Raw genomic sequence first — 26,685 nt, 5'->3', positions numbered from 1 at the left:
AATAGCAGAAAAAATAAGTTGAATAGTAAAATAAGTTGGCAAAATTAATCATGCCAAATGGATACTTAATTGCATTCATTATTACTGCCAACTTAATAAGGCAATGAAACGATGAAAAATTTAAATACAGTATTCAAAAATAGAAAAAATAAAAAAGAAGAATAGAAAGAACAACCTAAGATTGTGGCATTTTCTAGCTGAGGAAGCCTTTAGCTTTGAGGCTCTCCACTGTATCCCGGATAGCATCTTCAACCGGAGTGAAGACCAGACCCAAATCGATTAATCTCTTTGCTGCATCTTGGCATGCTTTCAATCCTGGCTGAGTTTCCCCATTAAACCTGTATGAAATTCAAGCTATAAACTTCCGTCCTCTAGAATCAGATTAAAAAAAAAATTAATTAGACAAAAATGATGTTTTTCTAGATCTGAGAAAGATCAAAAGGTACAAAAGGCTGGCAATACCAAGGATAACTTCCATTTTATTTTATTTTATGTACTTTTATTTTATCACAAAGTACATAAAACCAGAACACCAGATTGTCCCGTTTCCTTGTGACATACATTGCCAACTATCCCTGCTCCCACTTACTGAGCGATAGAAAGGACCTTGGTTGTTCTCAAGAACAAATTATAACAAAGCTGGTCATAAAAGCCTTTTTCTTTGAGAGTAATCAAGGTCTTTCATTGAGAAAATGTGGAGATACAATGACAATCAAAATAATCATGTAATGTAGGTTTAAATATCATCTTCAAAGATCATAAAATTTTGATTATCTACTACCGCTAGAAACCTACACAGCTATTCATAATCACAGGTTGCTCAAGATTTAGCACGACTGATTATAGATCCACATTTTCAATTATGTTAAAAGAGAAGACAGACAACATCAGCTTGAACAGATGCTCATTTTTCATGGTTTTGGGTCACCAACTCAACCATTTCATAAGAAAGACATTACTTTGCTGTATATATCTCTCTGCTATAACAGCTTTAGCACATTGACTAATAGAAGCATAACCCATTTTCTTTTCTTTCTAAGTCACTAAAAACATGCGTTGCCTTTTTATCTCTAGTATATATCGAAATATCTCCATGATAGAGAAAAAGCTTTAGTGGGATGACAGTAAGCATATGATTTGAAGTTTCGACAGGGCATACTGCAGATGTCAGAACATAAAAGGTACACTTATGCCTTATGGAGATAGTAACCATTGAGAACTAATGTTGTGGACCTTGTAAGGCCAGCACCCAAAGATACAGGCATAAAAATAAAGTAGCGATAGTATAGAAGATGGAGCTTTGAGCTATAAAAGGAGTATCTTCCTATGCTAGAGTGAACTCTCTTACACAAAGTAAATACATCCAACCAGAAAAAATCAATAGAGATATCTATTATTATTCCAGAACAAACAAAAAAATCCCGGCCACTATAAGAAAAGCTCCCATTTTGTTCAGCAGGGAAGCCATCATAACTAGATAAAGTAACAGAGGCAAAAGGACAAGAGAATAAAGAAAGGTTGGTTCCCAGCATTAAAAAGATAAAGTCACCTCGTGTAACATGCATACCACATGGAGTATGATTAATATAGACTGATGTATGGTAATCATATAACAGTGAGGATTCCTAGTGCTTGCAATATAATTCCCAAGGAATGCTTCTATAAATAGGTGCTCCCGTTGATTCCATCGAAATACATTGATATATGATTAATACACTTGTATTCCCCTTGCCGCCAGTGCCAGATGGGATGTTCTTCTTGGCAATCTCTAAGATAAGCAGATTCAGAAGTGCAAAACAACAGTTTCCTAGCTATGTAGTCCACAAAAATAGAATTCCAATGCTTATTCTAGACCTGAATGGAGCAAGTCTTTTTTGACGCAAGATTTTATTGATTGTCAACATCAATGATTAACAACAGTATATGACATAAACCAACCAGCATTGCAACAAGAAAGCTTAAAAATTGTTTTGTTTCGCTCTTAAACCAAATAATTGAGTATTTAAGTTTAGTTTATATGAAGAAGGCATGGACTGGGGGGTTCCCAAATTAGGCATACTCATATTCATTAAAGCTCCTATCCTTTTTGTTTAATAAATTTGGTGCGCTTCCTATCCTGTGTGTGTTTGTTTGTGTAAGAGAGAATCAAAATTAAACTGGAATTGAGGTGGGCGGGGTTTAGAGTTAAAGAAAGAAAGACACAAACCTATGAACAGGATAGTGAGGGAAGAGGGTGGAGACTTTGTGAGCAAAATCAGAAAACTGATAGATGCCATTGGTGCAGAGATATCTACCAGAAGCAGAAGGAGTCTCGAACAACAAAAGCTGTGCCTTGGCCACGTCTTTGACATGCACAGCACCCAGCCAATGGTACTCCTGACTATCCTTGGACCCCTGAAGCAAGTTCAACAACACAGCACAGCTCGCATTCAACGCAGGTTGCAACAGTGGGCCCAGACACGTGGCAGGGTGTATAGCCACGACATCTATCCCATTCCCATTGCCATGTTTCTGGGCGAACTCCCAAGCTGCTTTCTCAGCCAATGTCTTGGACACAGGGTACCATTTGTGTCGAGCCTTGCAGTAATCGAGGTGGGTCCAGGAGGACTCGTCGAATACCTTGTTGGGAGGCCACGTGGGATTGGGGACCAGAGCGGAGATAGAAGACGTGAGGACGACGCGCCTAACGTTGAACCTCTTGGCCGCTTGGAGAACGTTGAGCGTGCCTTGCACGGCGGGTCGAAGCAAGTCGTTTTCAGGGTCCTTGGGGTCCTCAAGAGAGCAGGGGGATGCCACGTGGAAAACACCGGAGCAGCCCTCCACGGCCTTGCACACGGCGTCAAAATCCAAGACATCGGCCTCGAAGACGTGGATGTGGTTGGAGTTGGAATTGTCGAGTTGTAATAAATGCGTGGGGTCGGATCCAGGGAAAATGGAGGCGTGGATGGAGGTGTAGCCAGATTCCAAGAGGGTCCGCACCAGCCATGAGCCTATGAACCCGTTGGCTCCAGTCACGCACACTGCTTCCTTTGCCATTCTCAGTCTGAGAGCAGCTTGCTAGCTAATAAAGACAAATGGTTGATAAGCGTGAATCTTTCAATATCCAGTCTCTTGGACCATTTCAAGATTCATGCCTTTGTTTATCATAATATATATTATCATTTCCTTTTCTTTTTCTTTTTTCATTTTAATTTGAGTAATTGTATTCATAAGACAAATTATTATATAATTCCAGACCAATGAGCTTACTTGCAGGTGTGGGTGTTGATTCGTTGAACGACCCATTTCTCTCTCCGTTGTCTCTCTTGTGTGTTTGTTTCTCCAAAAATATAAATAATAATAGTACTAATGCGGTGTTAGACCTTATTATCTTCTCAGAATATAAATAAATGAATTAGTGATTATTTCACCTCAATTATTACCTATTATTTCATGGTCCATAGTCAACTACAAGAAAAATAGCTCTCGTGTACGGGGATATTGTCCCACATCAGTTGTAAGGGTTAAAGTTTCGGCCCTTATAACTTCAGTCTACTACTACAAATTATTTTGTAGTATTATTCTAATTATATAATGTATTATAAGTATGTTTCTATATATTACTTCTCCATACCTTTTTAATTATATTTGATATAAAATAATTTCTCAAAAGAAAAAAAAAATTGATCTAAAATACTCTACATCAACCTCAAATCTTTATCATTATTTTAATTAAATATTACTTTTTTTTTTCTCTACTTATAGATGAGTTTGTCAATTATAAATTGTATGTAATTACTCTGACTCTACAAGGAGCATAACTACAAGCTTAAAAAAATTAACACTATCATATAAATAATTTGAGGACTTCTTTTACATTTTATGTATTTATTATAATTTTTTTACATGAAAAGAATATTATATATATATATATATATATATTCTTAGATCTCATGATCATGTTTTTTTTTTTTTAACAATTTTCTTACCTTACATTGCACCTAGACTATAAGTAGATCAATTAAAATATTTTCTCACATAATCAAAACAATTGAAAATAAATTAAGAAAAAAAAAATCATAGTTGAAGAGATATTTTTTATATTTTATACTCATCAAAAAAAAAAAAAAAAAAGCATTACTTATTTATGTGTGCGTGTATATATAGAAGAGGAAGCGGCTGATTGGCGAGAGAAAGAGAGGACGAGAGAGAAAGAGAGAGGACGAGAAGAGGAAGCAGTAGATTGGCAAGTGGAGGTAGGGTCAGCTCAAGCGTTTCGGAGGCCTAAGGCAAAATATTTAAATTGGGCCTTTATGTTATCACTTAAATAATATTTAACTAGCATTTTATATATATATTTTTTTAAATCCATTCTTTTTACAATAAGATTTTTTTTTTTTAGAAAATGCTAAAGTTATAACAAATTTTACTACAAACTAGTGTTGTAATGAATGTAATCAATGACTTAAGACTTACAAATATACTAGAAATATTACAAAATTTACAACATGAGAATTACAAAGATACATCACCAATCACAAATATTCATTCAAAAATAAATTCAATAGTTTGTTGAAATCTACCTATCATATTCATTGTCACATCAAATTATAAAAGTTATGGAGACCACCACACACCCTTGGTGCAGTGATCACTCCATAAGTATAAGTTCTTATGAAGTGTGGGAGGCAATAGCCAAAATTCAAGTTTCTAAAAAAGAGTTTCACACACATATACACTTAGATTAAATTAGAGTAGAATTTTTATCTTGTATAAAAATAATTAAATAAATAAAAGTTATGTAGTAAAATTTATAGTATTTTTAACATTTTCTTATTTGAATTACTTGTGATTAGTAATACATCTATTTGTAAGACCTATTTATTTAAATTTGTCTTATCTCTATCTCTAGCATTAATTAATTTTTTGAGCCTTCTTAATAATAAAAAAAATGTAAACTAAAATGTTTTAATAAATTTGCCCCTAAATTTGGGGCCCTAGGCAATGGCCTAATTGGCCTAGGCCTAGGGCCGGCCCTGAGTGGAGGTAGAGGTGGGTCAATGAGTGGAGGCAGCGGCGGAGGTGGATCGGCATTGGCACAAGTTAGCTCTCTCTCTCTCTCTCTCTCTCTCTCCTTCCTTCGGCTTGGCGTGTGTTAGTGAGGAGAGTGGAAATTGATTGAAGGTAAAATCACTATGTAAACCAATTTTTGGGTCTAAAGGGTTTAATTTATGGTTAACTGAAATTGATTTTTAGTTTGATCGTATTTTCATATGCACCCAAACACACTCAATGATGTAAAATATTTTCCTAATTTCCATTTCACCCGAAATAAACATAACCTAAAATCTAAACATTAAAAAAAAAAAATTGAGGGGTCAAGTAGTAATCTTTTTAGGCTATTCTTGTAAATATATTATATAAAATATGTTTTTTTTTTTTTTTTTTGAGTAGAATTATATAAAATATGTTGAATGGACTGAAACGCCTAAAATTTATATCTAGAGTCCGTTTTGTAAACAACATTTTAAGATGAAACTAAAAACTTTTTGTTGAAAGTATTGTAGATAAAGTTAAAAAATAACTGAAATAGTATAGTGAGACCTATAAATAGTACTAAAAATTGCAATGAAAAATATGAATAGTACAGATATTATTAATAGTGCAATGGAGTTATGGACCTATGGTGTGCTCTTTGTGTTAGAATAATTTTTCTCCCTTGTGTATGTGTGTTTGTTTCTATATAAGTCTGTTTATAAGTTTGTTTCTATATATTACTTCTCCATGCCTTTTTAATCAGATTTGATATAAAATAGTTTCTCAAAAAAAAAAAAATTTTGATCTAAAACACTCTACATCAACCTCAAAACTTTATCATTATTTTAATTAAATATTATTTTTCTCTCTACTTATAGATGTGTTTGTCAATTATAAATTGTATGTAATTACTCTAACTCTACAAGGAGCATAACTACAAGCTTAAAAAAATTAACACTATCATATAAATAATTTGAGGACTTCTTTTACATTTTATGTATTTATTATAATTTTTTTACATGAAAAGAATATTTTATATATATATTCTCAGATATCATGATCATTTTTTTAAAACAATATTCTTACCTTACATTGCACCTAGACTATGAGTAAATCAATTAAAATTTTTTCTCACATGATCAAAATAATTGAAAACTAAATTAAGAAAAAAAAATCATAGTTGGAAAGATATTTTTTACATTTTATACACACCAAAAAAAAAAAAGCATTACTTATTTATGTGTGTGTATATATATATAACAGAGGAAGCAGCAGATTGGTGAGAGAAAGAGAGGACGAGAGAGAAAGAGGAAGGATTAGAAGAGGAAGAGAGAAGAGCAGAGGAAGCAGCAAATTGGTGAGTGGAGGCAGAGGCGGGTCAACGAGTGGAGGCAGCGATGAAGATGGATCGACGATGGCACAAGCTAGCTCTCTCTCTCTCTGTCCCCTTCAGATTGGTGTGTGTCAGTGAGGAAAGTGGAAATTGATTGAAGGTAAAATTACTATGTAAACCAATTTTTCGGTCTAAAGGGTTTAATTTACGGTCAACCGAAATTGATTTTCAGTTTGACTGTATTTTCATATGCACCCAAACACACTCAATGATGTAAAATATTTTTCTAATTTCCATTTCACTCGAAATAAACACAGCCTAAAGTTTAAACATAAAAAAAAAAAAAAAATTTAGGGGTCAAGTAGTAATTTTTGTTAGGCTATTCTTGTAAATGTATTATATAAAATATGCTGAATGGATTGAAACGCCAAAAATTTATATCTAGAGTCTGATTTGGGAACAAGATTTTAAGATGAAACTGAAAACTTTTTACTGAGAGTACGGTAGATAAAGTTAAAAAATAACTGAAATAGTATAACGAGACTCATAAATAGTACAAAAAGGTGCAATGGAAACTATGATTGTACATATATTATTAATAGTGCAATAGAGTTGTGGTGTGCTCTTTGTGTTAGAATAATTTTCTCTCTCTTGTGTATGTGCGTTTGTTTTTCCAAAAAAAAATTATAAATAATAGCAAATAAAAATAAGTTAAATAGTAAAAAAACTAGTTTTTTAAACCAATGTCAAAGACAACCCTAATAAATTTGTTGGGCTCTGCTAACTTTTAGTTCTTAAAAATAAAAATAAAAAAGGAGAAAAAAAAAATGGAAAGAAAAAGAAGGGGAAATTCCTTTTTAGCGGGGAATGACACCGTTTTGAGGTTCTCTCTTAAATATTTAGCCGCGTCAGTCATTCAGTCTGAGTCTGAAAGCAGAGGGAGGGAGCAGTTTTTGAAAAGAAAATGTCAAATGGCACAGGCACTGGACTTGAATCTCTTGTTGATCGTAAGCTTTTTCTTTCTTCCTCCCTCCCTCTTCTCTTTAATTGTTTCTGTCCGCGTTTCCTTTCATTTACATTTCGTGTCTTATTAACAACCTTAATTAGAATTAGGGTGTTTTTACAAATTTTAGTGCAAAACCTTTGACCATATTTGTTCTTCTTTTTTTCCCCAATCAAAAACTAAAATTTGACGCTACACTCTAGAGTCTAGATACATTGAACACTGTAAGTCTGTTTAAAAATTTTGTTGTCATAGTACATATTTTTTTGTATTGAAAACCAAAAACGATTGCCAAATCAATTTGGAGATTAGAGTCAAGGCCCATTTGCTACACACAAATGTAGGTATGCCTAATCAGACTCTTTCTTCAATTTCTAAGCTTACCCCCCCACAACCACAATCTTTACTTGGCAAAAAGGAAAAACTTTTCCAAACTGGTTTTATTTATGTGAACTCTTTTTGTATGCGTTGCCTGCAAGATAGAGAAATAAAGTGATCTTAACTTGAGGTACTTCTCTCTCAGTTCATGCACTTTTGGATCAGTTGGTTTGGGCTTATATTTTCTGTATTCTTAAATTACTTCTTCATATGTGTGCAGAAACAATATCAATTATCACAAATGATGGACGGAATATAGTGGTATGTTACCTGATAATATTACTCAAATGCATGCAATGGCTACATCTTACTTGTATTTATTATTTTGGTCTTCCATTTTAGGGAGTCCTAAAAGGTTTTGACCAGGCTACAAATATTATCCTTGATGAATCTCACGAGCGTGTCTACTCTACAAAGGTTCGTATCCTTACCTTGATTAATAGGCCTTCAGTGGCAGTTTCTTTTCTTTTATTCTTTTGGTGCATGAATAATTGGAGAAGTTGAATTCATAATCAAAAGCCTTTTCAACATTTGGCCAACCAATTGACTTCCTCAGACAGATTTCAGCATCTTATTCTTTCCTTGAGACATTCTTTTTGCAAGTGATACTGCACTGAGTTGAACTTAACAAACAAATACTGGCCTTTCACCCCAACTTAAAATAACTTCATTTCTCACCTCTTCTAATCTGCAGGAAGGTGTTCAACAACTTGTGTTGGGTCTGTACATAATCAGGGGTGACAACATGTAATACCTTTTAACTTTGTTTGTATCGTTTTTTTTTTCCCCCTCTCTGGTAGGAGGAAGTGAGAAATGTTTTTTGGCATCTGACATGTTTTCCCACCACACGGTATAATATAATCTATATTCCTTGATTCTTGCAGAAGCATAGTTGGGGAATTGGATGAGGAGCTTGATTCTCATCTTGATATGTCGAAACTTAGAGCTCAGCCTCTCAAGCCTGTTATCCATTAACTGATTAGGAAAGGTGCAAACACTATGTGAGCGATTATCACCTACAAAGAAATGTCAGGACATTTAGGTATATGATGAAAATTCCGATGTGCTATATATAATATGCAGATTAGATTTTGAAAGTGTTACATATTCTGTCTGCGCATATTTGTAAAACTGATTGAAGATCATTCCATCAATTTCTCCTAATCAAAATGAATTATTATCCAAGCATGAATCGGTTGTCTGCCATGATCCAATGATAAGCACATGTTATGGATCTATATTTATTGGTATGAAACCCCGGATTTTGAACCCAAGACCATGCCCAACAGCTATACTTTCAAAGTAATTTATCAATATTAATGTTGTTGTGATTAAAAGTTTTACAGGATAAGTGAATAGATGCAACTTTCGTTACATAGCAACGCTTAAAGAAGAAATTCCATGTCTCAGAGTTGCCTGAGTTCTGCTTAGTTTCATTTATACAGTAGGTGGGAGTAAGGACTTCTTACCATTTACCATACTGGTTATAATTATTATGATGGCGAAAACCCCCTTTATGATATATGATGTGCATCTGCTTTTGTGATGTTGGCAAGTAGGCATTCTTTAAGTTTAGTTGTGTGTGCATGAAATCACATGTTACAGAAAATTAACATTTCTCGGGTCATGACATAAAGTGATCAAGTCTTAGGGCTTTCCTCCTGAGCTTTAAATGCTCGTTATTGTTTGAAGCATACAATATTCCATGTTTCATTCATCTTAGCTTTTGGGTGTGTTTATATTATTTAGGTTGTCTGTGGATAATAGCAGGAGATGTTTGTAATTGCACGTGAACACACGAGTAAAAATAACATTTTTAGGTGGTTTCTTTCACAACTGTAGTAGAATCACTTCAGTATTCTGTAAATAAACTGTCTCTCTCTTGTTTGCAAATGATCCGTCACTCTTCGGCAAAGGAATCGTGGTGTTTGGTGACTTGTATTGCAACTTGTAAAATCAGAACTCATTGTACAGAGAAAATTTCCTTTTTCACCACCCTTCATCAAATTAGATCGAATAAACTTCCTCAAATGGATGAGGACTGATTCAGTGATTCTCCTAGGCTCATTTGGATTATAGATGAGGAAGAGGAAAATTTGTCATGAAATGACAGGGCATCAATTACCATTGACTAAAGCAACATTTATTTAACACATCACCCTTCGTCCCCATCATGTTTATAAGATGATGGTTCCAGGCTATTAATATTTCATATATCACTTTGTCCAAATGTCCAATGTTCACTTGTTGGGGAAGTGGATATCCTCCTCACAAGTGAACCATATAATACAGATAAAGGAACAAGAAAGAGAAAGCACTTTGTAATTAAAGGAAGAATGAAAACACATCACCATGGGTTCCTTCGCAAATTTGTTGGCACTAGTGCTTCGTGTGAAATAACAGCAGGCATTACAGCCTTTACATTACACGTTATAATAGTTCCTATATTTCCATATAAAATACAAAAAGTTTTCTGCGTCATTTACATGGAAAATCTAGAGCTCCCGAATTGATGATGCAGTAAATTACAAAACAGTGCTCATATTGTAAGATACAAGGATTGTGTTGATACACAAATATAATTTCCAAGGATTAATTATTTAAATTAAAAAAAAAAAAAAAAAACTAAACTCGATTAACACACATGAAAATCCAAGAGGGATTTTTGTAAAATCACCAATTTTTATGGTTGGCCAAGCCATACGACCATTGTGTACGTGTAAGTGATTGATCGACAACATAATTTTGGTTGCAAGTTCAATTAATTTTCAAAAAGGATTTTAAGAATAATTAAAAATAATAATTAATTATAAAGCTAGGATTTGAAACCAAAAAAAAAAAAAAAACAAAAGAGGAAGAAAAGAAGAAAAAGATAATAGATGAAAAATCAAGAGAGACGATATTTAAATAAGAGAAATGATATGTCTATAACAATTTTACAATATTTTTATAATAAATACTAAGTGTCAGGTTATTACTGGTTGTTGTTATTGGGTTAAAAAAGTAATTTTAGTGCTAAATTCAAATTTGAACCTGTAGGGACACGATTATCTAGTGGCCCAAGAATGACATTGAGCTCATATGTAAATGGCCCTAACAATATGATTTGTAGAGAGTGAGTTTGAAAGGTAGAACCTTGATCACAGTTTAGCGGTTTAGTCGTGGTTTTAAAAGAAGCTTATTTACGGGTGGGCTTGGCTTGACTAGCTAAGCCTTCCGTTAATGCGGGTTGTAGGATTAAGTCCTCGGACAACGTCCGGGAGCATTGTATCCTTCATTTTCTCCCTTTTGGAGGGTTTTTCTTCCTCCTTCCGGGGGCCCCTTTTCCTTTGCTTCCTTCCCCTTTTATACTAGTGTTCCTTTTCCTTTTAGTGTCCACGTGTAAGTTTTACCTCCTGGGGTGTAGATCTGTCCCATCAACCCATACCTAGAATGGTTGGGGGCGGTTGGAAAAGTTAAATAGCATGATTTGGGGTATGGACCTGTTAGATGCTGGATTCTGTATTACGATGTTGGCAACTTTCCCCTTTATCCTGTCCCTGTACGGTGTTTGTCCTTTTCGTCGGGCGTTTTGTGAGGAACTGAGCATATCGTTCTCGGCCATATTCTTGTGCCTTCATTTTGCATCCTTGGCAATAGCTCTTCTCGGCTTAGGCCTTGGGCCCTAACGTAGAGTGGGCCTGGGCCACGAATTCTCTGACCCCACAAAACCAATAATAATTAACAACTTATGATTTGTTGTAAAAATATTATAAAATTGTTGTAAATATAGCACCTCTCTTTAATTAATGGGATCAACAATTAATTAGATGTGACTAAGAAATGATTTTTTTTTTTTAAATCAGAAATAAATAACTATGTAAAAATGATGACGAGGGTCAGCATTTGGTATAATCTATAATGGTCCACAACCCCTTAAAAAATAAAAAAAATGGTTTGAGACTTGAGGCTGAGGCTGCTGTCCATACGTGTCATCTCTCTTTACTGTCCACAAAGCGCGCATTGTTAACTTGTACGCACCTACTCGAGTACTACTACGAAGGAGGTTGAGGAAGATCAAGTACAGTAGCTGTTGGAGCAAAAACCAGAAAAGAAAAAGGATGGAACATCCTGTTATACTAACATGGGTGCAAAATTGAACTTTTAAGTAGAAGAAGTGAACAATTATAGAATTAGAAGCAAGCAATCAACAAAGAAGCAAGAACAGTTGGTGGGCTCATCCTATGAAACCAGTATCATTTCCATCATCCTATAGTGGGGATGGTCTTTCCTGCTTTACCAAGGCCTCTTCTTACAAGGTTATTCAAATGGCCTGCAGCAAGAAGCAGCAACAGCCTAAGGTAAGGTTTCACTTTTATTCATTTTAGATCATGTTTTTTCCCATTTACTCTCACACCCATTATCTTAATCTTTCATTTCCTGTCGTTACTCTTTGAATTAATGAAAGACTGTTTCTTTTTCAATTCTTTCAGCAGATTAAAGAAAAATATGAAGTGGGTTTTGTCATTTCAAACGAATGCACTTGGATGAAATGCCCTTTTCTTTTGTGAATTTGATAAAGTTACTCAATTTCATTGTGCCTTGAATAACTTCTGTTTTCATTATATCCCCAACTTGACATATTAATTGTTTTCCAAAACCGATTCTTTACCTTATTAGAATGTTCTTAGGCAGGAGGAACAATGTAATCTACCAGACCCCAAGACTCTTCAAGATATTGAAATATAGAGGATTGTCTTGTTTGTTTTTGTTTTGTTCATTGGCCCCTTTTAGTTTATAGTTTATACAGGGCTTGCTTAATGCTTTCAAACTATATATCTTTGATGTCGATAATCATTTAAACTATGTAAAGTGATGCCTTTACCTTTTGAAGAAAAACAAATAATGTCAGTGATGATTTTGCATCAATTCATCCGTAATAAAAATTCACAACTTATGTGGTACTATCGTAATTGATTGCCACTTTTTAAGGAGTCATTTTGTGTTTAAAGTGAGCGTTATCAATCCTACTGCAATCATATTCATCACTATCTGTATGCTTCCTTCAGTGTTCATACTTTAAGAAAAGAGTTACGCTTCTTGAGCCAAAAAGATGCATTACAGGCACACATATCCCAAGGAATACTAATAGAAAAAATATCAAATTGTTGTTAAGGAATGAAGAGAAAGATTAACTGTTTTATATGTTCATAAAATTTTTAAAAGGAATCTTGACAAAGCTAAATAATCCACATATTGTTTCAACCACTCTAAGGACCTTGAGAACAGTTTGGAAGATGTTGGTCAAAACATAATGCCCAATTCTGATCTAAGAGGCTTAATCCAATTTTGTATGAAAATCAGGGAGCATTCTATCTTTCTTTGGTAAATGTTTTTTTTCTCCACATTAGGCAGCATATAAGAGGCTTTATGCTGTCAGGGTTCAGAGCCAACTCCTCTGAGAATTACATCAAATGTCAAGCAGAATCTGCAGTTTTTAAAGTTATGGAAGGTAGGTTATCTACTGAGATCTTTAAATCCAGTATTCACATATGTATCTTCTATCTCACCTGGTAAAGTTCTTGTAGGAATTCCAAAAGAAAAAGTCAAGCACACCGAAGCCTGCCACCAGTTACCGCAAAAAGAAGGTGCAAAGGGAGGACGTTCCAGAAGATACAGAACTCTATCGTGATCCTACTATGACCCTCTACTAGTAATAATCTCTCCAGGTTTCTTTCCTATTTTGATTTGTTGTTTTAACCATTTTAAACTTCATGGACAAGTATTTTCCTTTTAACCTAAATTTCTTTTGCAGTACAAACCAGGGTATAGAGACTGCAGTCCCTGTGTTGCTTGTTGATGGTTATAATGTATGTGGCTACTGGATGAAGTTGAAGAAACACTTTATGAATGGGAGACTTGATATTGCCCGACAAAAGCTAGTGGATGAACTTATAACATACAGTATGCTAAGAGGTTTGTACCCCAGTTCTTCTATTAGTTTTATGAAGAGACTTCCTTACAAAGTATACTACGATCTTTTTTGAACTCTTATGTACATTACATCCAGCAAAAGAGGAATATTTCATATACTATCAAACCTTCCCCCCCAATCCCCCAAAAAAAAATAAAAGAAAAGAAATATTTACATTTTTGATAGTTTTTTTTTATTTTTTATTTTTTATTTTTTTTATTTTAAGATGGATGATGTAAGCTTCTTAATGCAAATAAGCATCTGGAAGATGAACTGATGAAGATAATCAGATAGCATTTGATAATCTGATGCAAACAAATCTAAATCAAGCGGGAATTGAAATGAAACTAAGGGCTAAGTTGCTTAGAAGCACAAGAATGGGAAATCAACTCTTCAAAAGCACCCTCTTGAAACTAGCACTTAGGCTAAAATCTGTGTTCTCATCTAAAACTGTGTTGCAAGTATATCAATGGGCTATTTATAGCTAGGGACTCAAGTACTAACTGCCCTAAGCCTTAACTAACTGAATTTGTATGCTGCCATGTGGTATAAGTCTAACAAACTCCTATCTGATTCTGTTACAAGTTGCAACTGCCTAACTATTTGTAACATCTAAACTGTTACAGCTGTAACTAACTACAAGACATCCTTAATATTTCCAAATACTTGTCATTTAATTTTACACAAGGCTATTTACTACTGAGCTGCTGCCACAGCATAGGCTTGTTTTAGTTTTGATATATGATTGAAAATAAGCCTTGAGAGCTTTTCTTTGAGAACTGTGTCCTCTTTGCAGACGTTCTTAACCACCTATCAATTGTTCTAAGAAACTCACTTTCCAGCGAGTTCTAAATCATATCACAGCTCATCATATTTCCCTGCTTCATAATCAAAATTCACAACTAACCCCATTAGGTTTTTCTGCATGTGTCAAAGGCACTTGAAGGAATGAGAATCAATTGTAGAAGAACATACTCTGTGTGTCAAAGCCTCTTTTAATATTTTTCAGTTGAAAACACTTTTTAATGTAGAAGATTTTGTGTAAATGACCCAAATAATGGTTGAGATAAGGTTCGAGTATGAAGTTCAAAACACACTCTGCACTTGTAACATAGGAGTAGATTTTGTGTAAATGACCTACATAATGGAGATAATGATGCAGCCACCCTCTATCCTTAGGACTGACAACCAGCCAGCCAACCTTTCTAGCCTCTTAGGACTGCCAGCACCCCCTTATTTTGACTTCTCATATCTGCTATGTATGCTCATTAATTACAGCTTTGACTTATGTAACTATTAGCTACTTTATTTCCTAATAGCTAAAGATTATAAATAGGCTAGCTATGTAAGAGTAAAATCAGTTTTTGATGTGAATATAATTCAGTTTCAGACCTGGACAGAAACTTGTTTCTCCAGTTTCTCTGTAATTCCAGCTTTAATTCTTAATTTTAATGCAATTCTAGTTCAAGTTCTCAATCAATTGATCTTGATTTCCATCAGATAAGGTTTGAGTATGAAGCTGAATGTAGAAATTTAATTTTACAATACTGAAAAAAGATTACGGAAAATGATTGGTTTGGTGTCACCGTCACTCTCCTGTTGTTATTCATTTGTGCTGGCCTCTATAAGCTTAAGATATTTGTGCTTTTTTTTTTCCCTCCCTTTTCCTTTTCTGTTCATTATAAGTTCCATTAACCCAAGAGGTTTCTGCTCCAAGATGTACCAAAACTCTGCTCAAGTTGTCTTGTTCCTGGGATTCCTGGAAATATGCCCCACATAAACCTCAGTTATAACTGGAGTTGAAAATTTGAATTTAATTCCAGAATCATGGCAGATTTGGATTGGACATGTTGCTGGTTAGGATACTAAAAGGCTCCCCAATCAGTTGGAATTGAAGCTTAGTTGAGTTGATTAGCTGGATATATAATTTACTATTTGATAGACTATGTCATTTTATCTAGTTCTTATAGTAGTTCTTGAAATTTTCTTTGTAAACCCTGGTGGGGAAGGGGAGCTGTATGTGGTTGAATCAGACCATCTCTAAATAGTCTCTTGAAAAAAGGAATGCCGATATATGGGGTTTGGTACAGGGTTTACTGCTGAGTTATACTTAATGAGAGCAAAGCTATGTAAATGATTTCTTGCTCAAATGGCACCTCCTCTCCTTGTAAGAGTAAGGAGAAGGGTGAGGTTATGGGTTCAAGACCCACTGGGTGCATGTGTAACTTTAAAAATTTTTTTTAAAAAAAAAAAAAAAAAAAAAAAAAGGCAAAGTAAATGTTCAGTGAGTCACATAATCTAATAGTTACCTAATGAATGGCATAATGTTTACCTAAAATTTCATACATACTGTGTAAACTACACTGACAACTAATAAATTAAAAATTGCGTATAAGGCTGCCTACCATGACCTCTCCCAAGGCCTACAAAAGTGAGAGTTTTGTGCACTAAGCAGTGGGTACGACTTTTTTATTATTATTTATTTATAATTTTCTGTTTGTATTTGCAACTTCTACCCTTCTACCTCACTATGTTGTTTGAAACATTTGCAGAGGTGAAAGTGGTAGTTGTATTTGATGCCATGATGTCAGGACTCCCTACACACAAGGAAAATTTTGTTGGGTACTATTTATAACCCTTAGCTATAGTTATGAATTTTCTAAATTGCATGATATTCCCATAAAATCTTAAGTTTGTTTGTTTGTTGGAATTAAAGTAAAAAGAAAATCTGTTTGGTTATGGTTATATGTGTGTCTATATAGTACATATATTAATCCATGTCCCTTCTTACATTTTTTTGTATTCCTATGTAAGATGATTCCTAATCTTCATGAACAAGCTTATTTATAGAATAAAGACATTTTGATTGGTAGTAGCTTTACTTAAGTAATCACATTTTGATATTTATGTAATAATATATGAAAAAATGAGCAAACACGTCTATGCAAACACGTCTCTTTGTGTCCTAATTTTGTGCATCTATGACTTTCATATTGTTTCAGTAAAACTAATTGAATTTGTGTCCATGGATTTTTTTTTTCACTTATGTCCAGAGGTTATTGTATTAATATATGATTTACCTGTATTACAAATAGATCTCATGTTAGTCCCATCTTGACTTTGAATTGTTTCTGTTTCCTGGTCTGGCAAGATGTACTGGCTTAATTATTCTTGCTTTGTATACGGCCAGTATCTCTGCAAGTAGCTTCCTTTGATATGACAAATAAGCGAAGGACCTGCAAATCAACTTATATTGAATGGTTATCTGTCCTCCAGATGCTATGACACTGCTATTGTTTTTTTGTTTTTTCCTTTTTTGGGTGTGGTTATGACTTTGCCATCATAAAGGTTATATTAAAAGTCAAGATTTTTTGAATCTTAATCCTTTATTTTATCTGGGGCATGATATTTCCATATTGTTGATAAGATTCATTTAATTTTGAAAATTCATAATGTGGCAGTGTCGATATAGTATACTCTGGTGAATCATGTGCTGATGCATGGATTGAAAAAGAGGTAAGGGATAATATTGAGCTGGTAGAATTCCAGATCTGTGCTCTGGTTTGTCTAAAGATAGAAATTATTGTTTTACATATGTGGATTGACTGCCATGTTGAATTATTTTTTGTTAGTTGGTTGTCTCTTCCATTCGTCCATGTTATGAATATAAGTTATGCTACTATTGTAGTCCTGCTTTACTTTGACTAATTGTTTCTTTCCCTCTTAATTTTTTGTCCACTTCTCAAATCATAACCAACCTATAATAATTTAAAGTCACTGTAACGTGAAGAAAATCTCCCCACTTATATGGGGCTACAATTTCCTTAGCTGGCGTTGAAAAATCTTAGTGTGTGGATATGTATTGCTGTAACCTGCTGGTTGAGCAGGCCCTAAAAAGTGAAAATTTGAGAACAATGGAGGTTCTGTCAATAGGGGCCTCAGCATTCTTCTGTACCTAGGAGTCATATTTCATGGAACTAAATCACGCATGTGATACAGTAGGTAAAAAAAAAAAAGAGAAAATTTTTTATTATCAGGAATTGCAGTTGTAATCTGTGCATTTTGGGCAGTATACATTGTGATTCTTTTTAGATTTCATTTTTCTCCTGAGTTTTCCCATGTAATTTTTGAGAGAATATTGCATAATCATGTTGTTTATCTATTCTTTTAATACTTACAAAGAAAATTAGAATCTCAGTTGTAATACATGACTTCATTTTTACACCTGACACGGTTACCCTTGTTCAAACATTTTCTATGAGAGTCTGTTGTGAAAATATGTTCTCTGATGGGCCAATGAGCTTTAGCTCAAATGATTCCTCCAACATTGTAAAAGCAAGGTGAAGGGTAAGATCGTGGGTTCAAGACCCACTAGGTGCATATAACTTACCAATAATATATATAAAAAAGTTCTCCTTATGGATTTTGTGTTTGGATTTATTTCCCAGTTTCATGTGTAATTTTGTTCTCTCTCTCTTTTTTTTTTTTTTGGCCAATATTGTTACAGGTTGCAGCTTTGAAGGAGGATGGATGCCCCAAAGTTTGGGTTGTCACTTCTGATAATAAACAGCAGCATGCAGCACATGGAGCAGTATGCATTCTTTCCATAAAGATTTTGTTTTGGTCAAAATAGGATAGTTCTTTGTTAAGCTTGTGATGCAGGACAATAAACTCTAATTACTCTAATTTGTGTTTCAGTTACAAAAGAATCATAAAACAAAGTGATAGGACTTAGGAATCAGCACATTGAGTTTGCTTGGAATCAACATCAAGCGATAAAAACAGAAAAATAGAAAGTAGGAATTAGAACCTAGGCTTGCATGGAATCAGGACCAAGCATGGGATAGGAACCCAGGAATCGCACATGGGTTTGCTTTGAATTAACACCAAGCAGTAGAAGAAAACTTCCAACCAAAATTTTATAAATCCATCATCATCTATCCAGAAGACTGATGTTGAGACCCTTTAAATAGTGTCCCCAAATTACATCAAACATGGAAAGTAAATAAACTCATAATGGGATTGCATCATATGTGAAATTAAAATTCAAATAGTAATCTAATTGCTCTAATAGCACCTATCAGCATCAATCGCAATCAATTAGGTTCAACAAAATCAATCCTCATTAATAGGGTGTTTTTGGTGCCTGCACCATCTTCTAAGAAAATTATGTACAACCATTTTAAAATGTATTGAATATCTTCCGTCTAGCCAACTGCTGCAGCAATTAAGAAAATTTTCAATTTTAGTGTGGCATCTCTGGTCATATTGTATAATCTCTAGTCCTAAGCCCAATAAGTTATTCCTTCAATCTTATGGATACGTAGTTTCTGGTATTAAATGTGGTCTTTGCATGCCTAAAATGAGAGTTTGTTGTGTGGGTTCAAAACTCATTAGGTGCATGAGTAACTTACTAATAAAATAAGATAAAATTTTATTGTTGGATTAAGATATGCTATTACCAATTTTCAATTTATAATTTATTCTGCTCCCTCTTCTTTTTGCTTGTTTTAGATTTTATTTTTTCCAGCAGAACCACAAATGAAACACATTCTCTCCTTTTAATCATCCCTGATGCCCCAACCACAAAGCCCTGAGTCATCTGTCAATTCTCTTTCTTCAAGTCCCTTTTTATCTAGTGAAAAAAGAAAGCCCCCGTTTCGGTCTTTGCCAGCTAGTTAACCCATTTCAATTTCAGTTAGTGCCACAATTTTGATTAGTCATTTTGGATTGCTGAATTGCCGCTTTGTATCACAAAACCTTGTTTCCCTGTTTTATCAATTATCTGATTCTCTTCAGCTTAAAGTTTACCAAGACTACAAATTTAAATAGAATGTTTTCTCCAATTTGTTTATCCACTTATTTATATTTTTCCAGTGGCTTTTTTAGTTGCTATTTTTTTTTTTTTAAACGTATTGCAGCTTCCTCCATCCCATCTTTTAACCTCTTAGTTGTTGCATACTTTTGGGCTACATTTTATTCTTGGTCTATCTCAGGAAAATTCTTTCAAAATAAAGTCATAATGTAACTACCGAGGAATGCGCTAGCCAAATCTGCACTTTCACTCCAAAATTGCTAGTCAAGTTACATTTTGGGGCTCCTCATAATCACTATAAACCCAAGATCCACTTGGTAAACATCCAATATGGGACTCAGCATGCACCCACAAAACACATACTCAAACAATCCAATCAAATCTTTGGGGTATCAGTATCACTCATAAGTTTTGTCTTATTTGCAATAAGATTTCTCTTGTAATCAGTTTTTGGTGCTTTTTCTATATTAGAGTTTCTGCACCTAGTTTGATATTTAAAATGCTGCTGTAATGTTGCATTTAGTTCTATATCTGGCTGGTTTACATTTTCTATATTATGTTCCTTTTACCTTAAGCTTCCATGCTGTATTGTGGGATGGTCCAGCATGTCATTTCATATAGTGTCAGTACTCCCTCTTTTGCCTTGAATGTTTGGAAAACAAGTGGTAGTTATCTTGTACAAATAATTTATGCTAGTAATGGACTTCAATGATAGTTGCATCATGCTTTTTGTTAACAGCCACTGGACATATAATGTTATAACATTTTCCAGGGTGCCTTTGTTTGGAGTTGCAAGGCATTGGTTTCTGAGGTGAGGCATTAATTTCTGACATGGGGAAGTTTGGTAATGCTGTCTATGGTATTATTATCATTGTTATTGTCCATATTCCTTCCCTTCTCACCAATGAATTATGTAGTTACAATCATGTAGGTGCACGTAATAAAATTGAATGACTCTTGTCATGTAGGTGCACCTTGAATGACTCAAATTCTCTGTATAAAGTTTGATTTAACAAAACCATTGTGCAATATGGGGTCAGGTTGACAAATGAGGCCCCATTGTGTATGGACATCAAAACCTGTCTTTCTGGTGATGGCTACCATTTAATTATAATTGCTTTATATCACAATGTTGATGTTCTACATAGATTAGAGGTTCATCCCATTTTCAACAAAAGCAAATCTTTGATATCTAGAGAGAGAATTTTGGATTTTTAATTATTATTTTTAACCTTTCGTTTGTTAAAATGACAGAATATTAATTGCAATGTGAAGACACAAATATAAATAACCACCATTGATACAATAAAATTTAACTTCTTGATTTAACCTGGAGCCGTAATCATGTTCTGTTTTCCCTGCTGATCAACATCTACATGGCTGTCCCAACTTTATGTTTCATGTTACTCAACTATACTCAATTAAGCGTTAATCCCAACAAAATCGAGATTTACTCCATGAATCATTTTTTAATTAATTGGGGTCAGTTACATGGATCTTATTCTATATTCTATCCTATCTAGGGTTATACTCTCAGTCACTTCCCTTTATTCGTACATTTAATTCACTTAAACTCAATAGTGTCTTTTAAGTCTTTTACTTATGGATGATTAAACAAGGCACAGCAAAGGTTTTTATTTTAGCATTCTTATAGACTACAACGTATAATTCCTACTAAATTACACCGCTTATATTGTTCCTATGGTCTTGCATGTTGGTGATTGACTTATTGTTCAACTTCATATTGTATTATTACACATTATAAAAGAGATGTATCAAACTATATCAGAATTCAACCTTACTAGTAAGCTTCTGACTTGTTCTTTGATGATGAGGATTTACCAGGACAGTGTATTTCATGTATGTCATGTATATTTTGTTTTGATAGGTATGTTTGTCATGTATTTTAATTCTGTTTATGTGGTTTGGGTATAGATTAAAGCATCACAGAGGGAGGTTGAGATGATGCTTCAAGAACAAAGGTGTGTCTGCTTATGATGAATGTTTACAAACATATCTGCCGTGCATTAAAAAATTAGGAATTAAATGTATGCCATTTTTGTCTTTCACATTTTGATTTTTTATACTCCCAACTAACTGAACAACGTGGACCACATGGCTGACATTTAACTCAAGTCTCCATAAAGATCTGTCCTCATAGATTGTTGGAGGAGATTTGAAGTTATTATGCGTTGTTTAAATAAAATGCAGTGACTTCTTTCTCTGATGCATATTATTAATACCGTGATGAGGGCACATATTTTAGAGCAGATTACTCAATAGGAGTTGTTTGATGAAGTATCATGACTTTTCTACTCAGCAACTAGGACTGAAAGCTGTAGTGTAAGATGGCCTCTTGAATAAGGTGATAGCACACTGAATAATAGTTTTTAAGTTAAAAATGTTTTACTTTATTTGGCTATCATTTTTTACTCTAGTGGATCATATATGTGATTTGAGGAGTTGTGTGCTGTTAAAATTCAAAGAATTGGAATTGTAGTGCTGTGGTGGTTATTTTGGCTTCAGAGGGAGTCTTCATGCCAGGCCTAGTAAGAATTAAACTAATGCAAGTTGACCACTATAAATGAAGGAAAAATTTCAACTCCAAACCAATTTAGAGCTATCTTCCTCAACCTATTGTATGGAGATTGAAAAGAGCATCCATGTGTTCACAAGACTTTTTTAATGAGTCAGTTGACTTGTTTAAATAATACACATAGATAGTTTATAAATCAGCACGTAGTGGATTAAAGGACATTCCTCCAAATTGGTTTGAAGCTTAACTTTGTAAGTAAATTAAGAAAAATAAGGAGGTTCAGGTCCTTTCATGGTATTTTAATTTTTTACTATCATAGGTTTATATACATGTATACCTTTTTATATATGGTACATCTTTTACATGGATTCATAGTCCAAAAGCCTGATCCTAATTGTAGTATTGTACCTTAATTAATAATTGGCCAACAAACTATTTTGGTCCTTGTATATTTGTCACAGTCTCAATTCTGCCTTTTTACATTAAATTTTACCAAATTTGTTCAACTTTGAAAATCAAGGTCACTCAATTATAAATTGTGTCAATTTTGTTCTTCAATTTTTTAAATCAAGTTAATTTTATTCTTAGAAAGTGACTTTGATTTGAAAGTTGAGAGTCGAATGAGCTCTGGCTCAAAACATACTTGCTTTCCTCATAACAATAGATTGGAAGGGGGATTGAATCCACTGGCTACATGGCGCCCAGGGGGTGGTGTGGAGGAACTTCTAAAAAATATATATTTATGATAATATTATAATGAATAGTGATGCCAAATGTGGTTCACCAGTATCTTCATCTTTTCAGATCTACTTCTTTTCAAGGTAAATTGTTAAAGCACAATCTTGATTCAGAAGTTGTAGATGCTCTCAAAGATTTGAGGAGGAAGCTATCCGAAAATGAGTCAAAGACTCAAAGTAGCCGATCAGGTTGAATTTATATTTCTCTTTTACTTTTAACCCCGTTACTTTGACAAGTACAGCCTTCATGAGGCAGTTATATTTATGGAAGATTAAAAAAAAAAAAAAATATGAATCCTTTATCTTGCACCATGCTTATTCTACATCTTAATAACAAGGCTATGTTTTCTTTGCAGGTAGATGAGAGATCATGCTACTAGTAGATTAGCAGCGTGTTTGGTGAGGAAGAAGGAAGTACTTCTCTAATTGAGCTCAGTTCTAATTATGGTTTAAGAGCTGTGTGCCATGACAACTGACTTCAATGAAGTAGTATAGGAAATCTCATTGGCTGTGTCAACCAAGATAAAGGTATTGGTTGCAGATAAACCTATGACCTAAAGAAAGCACTCCCAATTTTATTGGGAGTTGCCAGTGAAGGGCTGTAAATGTGTACACTCTATGTGATAAAATGCTTATTTGAACTGGTGTTTATCATACAATATTATTCCTTTCTTTTTCCTAAAATTTAATGAAATAATTATAGAAATTAGATTCTTATAAGTTTGTGATTCTTCGAATCTTTGATGTTAGCCTTTTCCTGTTAATGTGTGAACTTTTGTAATCCTAGAAGAAAATTTTGAGCACAAACCGTGCATGAGATACAACATTTTTTCTCAATTGTTGATATGGTACTTTATGATTTGAGCAATATCAATTTAACATGACTATTTTTAATATACACTAATCACAACAGACTATGTCAGTTGTTATGAAAAAGGTTGTTCCTAGACTTATTGTTTGAATGCCTACATTGCCAATCGAGCTGGAATGATTTTCTAAAAAGCTGTAGTATTATATGCCTTGCAACACCTACTTCAAAAACTGTTTGGAAGTCTAGCCTAGAAGACAACTTCATGTAATCGTGTTATGTTTGTGGGCAACATAAACCTACTGAGATAATGGAAAGAACAGAATATGGCCTGGAAAAAACATACAGCTATTCTAGCTGGGCCTCTCAACTTAGTCCAAGTCCAGAATTACTTCTATCTGGCTGGGCTTCCAGTTCACGTGGTTCAGATTTGCTAAACTAAAACTCAGAAGCAAAACTATATATAGAGTTTTATGTTGGTTTTTTATATATTAATTTACCGTAGCCACGTAGGCAGAGACATGGAGCACATGTACATGATATTTAAAGAGAGTGAGAAAGAGCTTTGCCAGCTTCTTTGAATCTCTATGAATGAATATAATATAAGAGAGTCCCATATCCAAAATCTTAGTACACTCATTAAATATTGAATAAATGCCACCGCTGATTCAAGAGTATCAAATATGCTTGCATGTGGGTCGTCTTGCTGTCCTGTCAGACAGAGGCTCGGACTAGTATATAATCAGACGACTGGCACCAATGGACCGAGATAAGAAATTAATAATATTGATATATATTGTCATACCACTTTTTTTTTGGACAAGTAATTACCTTACCTCGCACATTACCATGCACGATTAACAAATTGTATGAGAGAGAGATCCTCTCTTCATACTTTATGAAGCATGCATTAATTAGGAAACCAGATAATTACTAGTTACATCTTCTTTTGTCAGTCTTGACCATATATACAAGTTAGTGTGTTGTAATAACTACAAATGTCATTGTTTTCTCAATTTCAATCAGACCTATCTTTATTCCTTACTTGGAGATCGATTGAGGGCCATGTAGAAAGGTTAGTGTGACGGAGTAGCTTCAAACTCGGTCTTCTTAATTATATTTTGTATTTTCGCAAATTTTCTGTTTTTGTCCTAAGTTGACATTCTGATAACCTTCTTAAAAGAATCATTCCTCACTAACAGTAACTCGAGCAAAATTAATATTGATGACAATTGTACAATACTCCAAAAAAGATTAATTAATTAAATTATAATTGAGATTTTTTTGTAATTATTTATATATATACATAACCTAGTTCAACGACTTCGTATACGCTTGATGTTGGACTTAAGCATATATCAACAAAATACAGTGATGCACACTTATTCAATCTATAACTCACATGAGGTATCACAAAGTAAGAGTTAAATGAAGCCAAAAAAAGTTAGTGAGCTCTAGATATTATATGGCATTTACCGACCAAATTGTATTGTAGTAGTAGAATAAATGAGAAAAGGGCCAGAGGAGCAAAATATTGGAGGGAGCAGTGCATTTAGGAGTGTCAACTTCTTGCAGTACTGGTTGTCAAAAAGGATCACGAGATACTTGGCTGTTCAGTAAAAGTAGCTATTGCTAGGAGTTAGAGAGAAAAAGGTGCAAAAACAAAAAGAGGGAGAGAGAGAGACAATACTGGAAGGAGTTGAGAGAGGCTGAGACACAGAGCCAACAAGAGGTTAGTTCCAAGTCCTATAACTGGAAGAACAATAAATGGGAAGTCAGAGAGTCAATGGATGGTCAGGGAGTCAGATGGTCAATATATTTGACCCGCTTTAAATCATTTTGATCGACCCCAATAATAAATGGATAGAAATGAAATCCAACGGTGGGTGGTGGACCCTTTTCACCATGGTTTGTTGTCATATTTGTGAATTGCGATTGCTCCTGTCAGGTCAGGTCGCCTTCTGCTTCCTTTGTCTTCCATCTATCTTGTCCTTATGCGCTGCGGTGTCACAATTACTTTACAATGCCTCTATTCATTCAGAAAAGATATGATATTTTTTGCAATTAAGAGTCGGCATGCATGTAGATTAATTATAAACCTATAACTTCAACTAACTACAACATGAATATGCCCAACTTATTAGCTTTTTCCGCCTATTCATATCACAAAATTACAACTAGTAGTAGTGTACCAGTACTGAATTTTATATTACTGACAAGTCAATCATACAACATATATATATTGCCTTGCGTTTGAACTTTGAACCCCATCTATTATTATTATATAATAAAGGTAGTCAGTCAGTCTCTGACCATGCATGGGTCCAGTCTTCGTGGGGGCCGGGTCGGCATAATGTGGTACAATTGCGATTGCGATGCCTCAAACTCCATCTCCATGGGACGAAACTTGTGTAGGGCTATCATTTTTTCACATATTTATGGCATTACCAACTTCACCGTTCTCAGCTTTGATATATCATATGTATTTTCTTGGACTTTGAGACTTTTCTAGCTAGCTAGCTAGGGCTATCCTTTCTAGGGCTATCTAGTTTGCCACCTCTCTCTCTCTCTCTCTCTATATATATATATATATTTTGGTTTATACAATTAATATGACAAGGATTCGATTAATATGTGCTCTAAGAACACATTTTAAACTATTCATTTTTTAAAATATTTTCTTAAAAATTGAAAAAAATTGTCAATATTTTTTCAATTCTAGAATTTTTTTTTTTTTTAAGTCGTGCTAAAAAGGTATTTTTTCAATTGGTATTTCTAAGCTCTATCTTTGTTGTCGTGCTAAAGAGGATTAACCAGACCCATAACATAATATATGTAGTGGAAAAAAGAGTAAGCATTATATGCATGCATCAAAGTCGTTAAGAAAGATAGTTTCCTTTCATAAATACCAATTGTCTATGTCCAAATCAGCAGTAAAGACTTTATCCAAAAAAATTAAATCAGAAGGAAGACTATTCTGAGTTTCTAAACCATTTGCGTACAAGTTTAACATACCACATGTACACAAACCAAACTTGAGAATGTATTTATCTTGCTATCAAAACGTCTGCTGCTTTTCAAACTTTCTGTATGTTGAGGTGCAATC

The 26,685-nt window shown here is 34.1% G+C and overlaps 3 protein-coding genes across 3 annotated transcripts; 2 read left to right on the top strand and 1 right to left on the bottom strand.

The window, feature by feature from the left end:
* Positions 1–63: 63 nt before the first annotated feature.
* Positions 64–3,104, bottom strand: LOC115977676 (cinnamoyl-CoA reductase 1). Its single transcript, XM_031099692.1, has 2 exons — positions 2,207–3,104; positions 64–338 (listed from the first exon to the last, which is right to left on the bottom strand). The coding sequence occupies exons 1-2, from the start codon at positions 3,034–3,036 to the stop codon at positions 194–196; spliced, it is 975 nt and encodes a 324-aa protein (XP_030955552.1). The 5' UTR covers positions 3,037–3,104; the 3' UTR covers positions 64–193.
* A 4,166-nt stretch (positions 3,105–7,270) lies between these two features.
* On the top strand, positions 7,271–8,910 carry LOC115965470 (sm-like protein LSM8). The gene is made up of 5 exons (XM_031084703.1): positions 7,271–7,356; positions 7,951–7,991; positions 8,073–8,147; positions 8,425–8,477; positions 8,615–8,910. The coding sequence occupies exons 1-5, from the start codon at positions 7,314–7,316 to the stop codon at positions 8,703–8,705; spliced, it is 303 nt and encodes a 100-aa protein (XP_030940563.1). The 5' UTR covers positions 7,271–7,313; the 3' UTR covers positions 8,706–8,910.
* Positions 8,911–11,647: 2,737 nt separating this feature from the next.
* LOC115977675 (uncharacterized protein YacP) lies at positions 11,648–23,430 on the top strand. The gene is made up of 11 exons (XM_031099691.1): positions 11,648–12,070; positions 13,150–13,221; positions 13,298–13,422; positions 13,525–13,685; positions 16,236–16,305; positions 17,145–17,199; positions 18,191–18,274; positions 20,271–20,309; positions 21,434–21,480; positions 22,839–22,960; positions 23,128–23,430. The coding sequence occupies exons 1-11, from the start codon at positions 11,954–11,956 to the stop codon at positions 23,133–23,135; spliced, it is 900 nt and encodes a 299-aa protein (XP_030955551.1). The 5' UTR covers positions 11,648–11,953; the 3' UTR covers positions 23,136–23,430.
* The last annotated feature ends 3,255 nt before the right edge of the window (positions 23,431–26,685 follow it).

The sequence above is a fragment of the Quercus lobata genome, chromosome 2 (genome assembly GCF_001633185.2).
Source record: "Quercus lobata isolate SW786 chromosome 2, ValleyOak3.0 Primary Assembly, whole genome shotgun sequence".
NCBI classification, from domain to species: domain Eukaryota; kingdom Viridiplantae; phylum Streptophyta; class Magnoliopsida; order Fagales; family Fagaceae; genus Quercus; species Quercus lobata.
The sequence above is the reverse complement of the archived record's forward strand: the minus strand, read 5'-3'. Positions and strand labels throughout refer to the sequence as shown.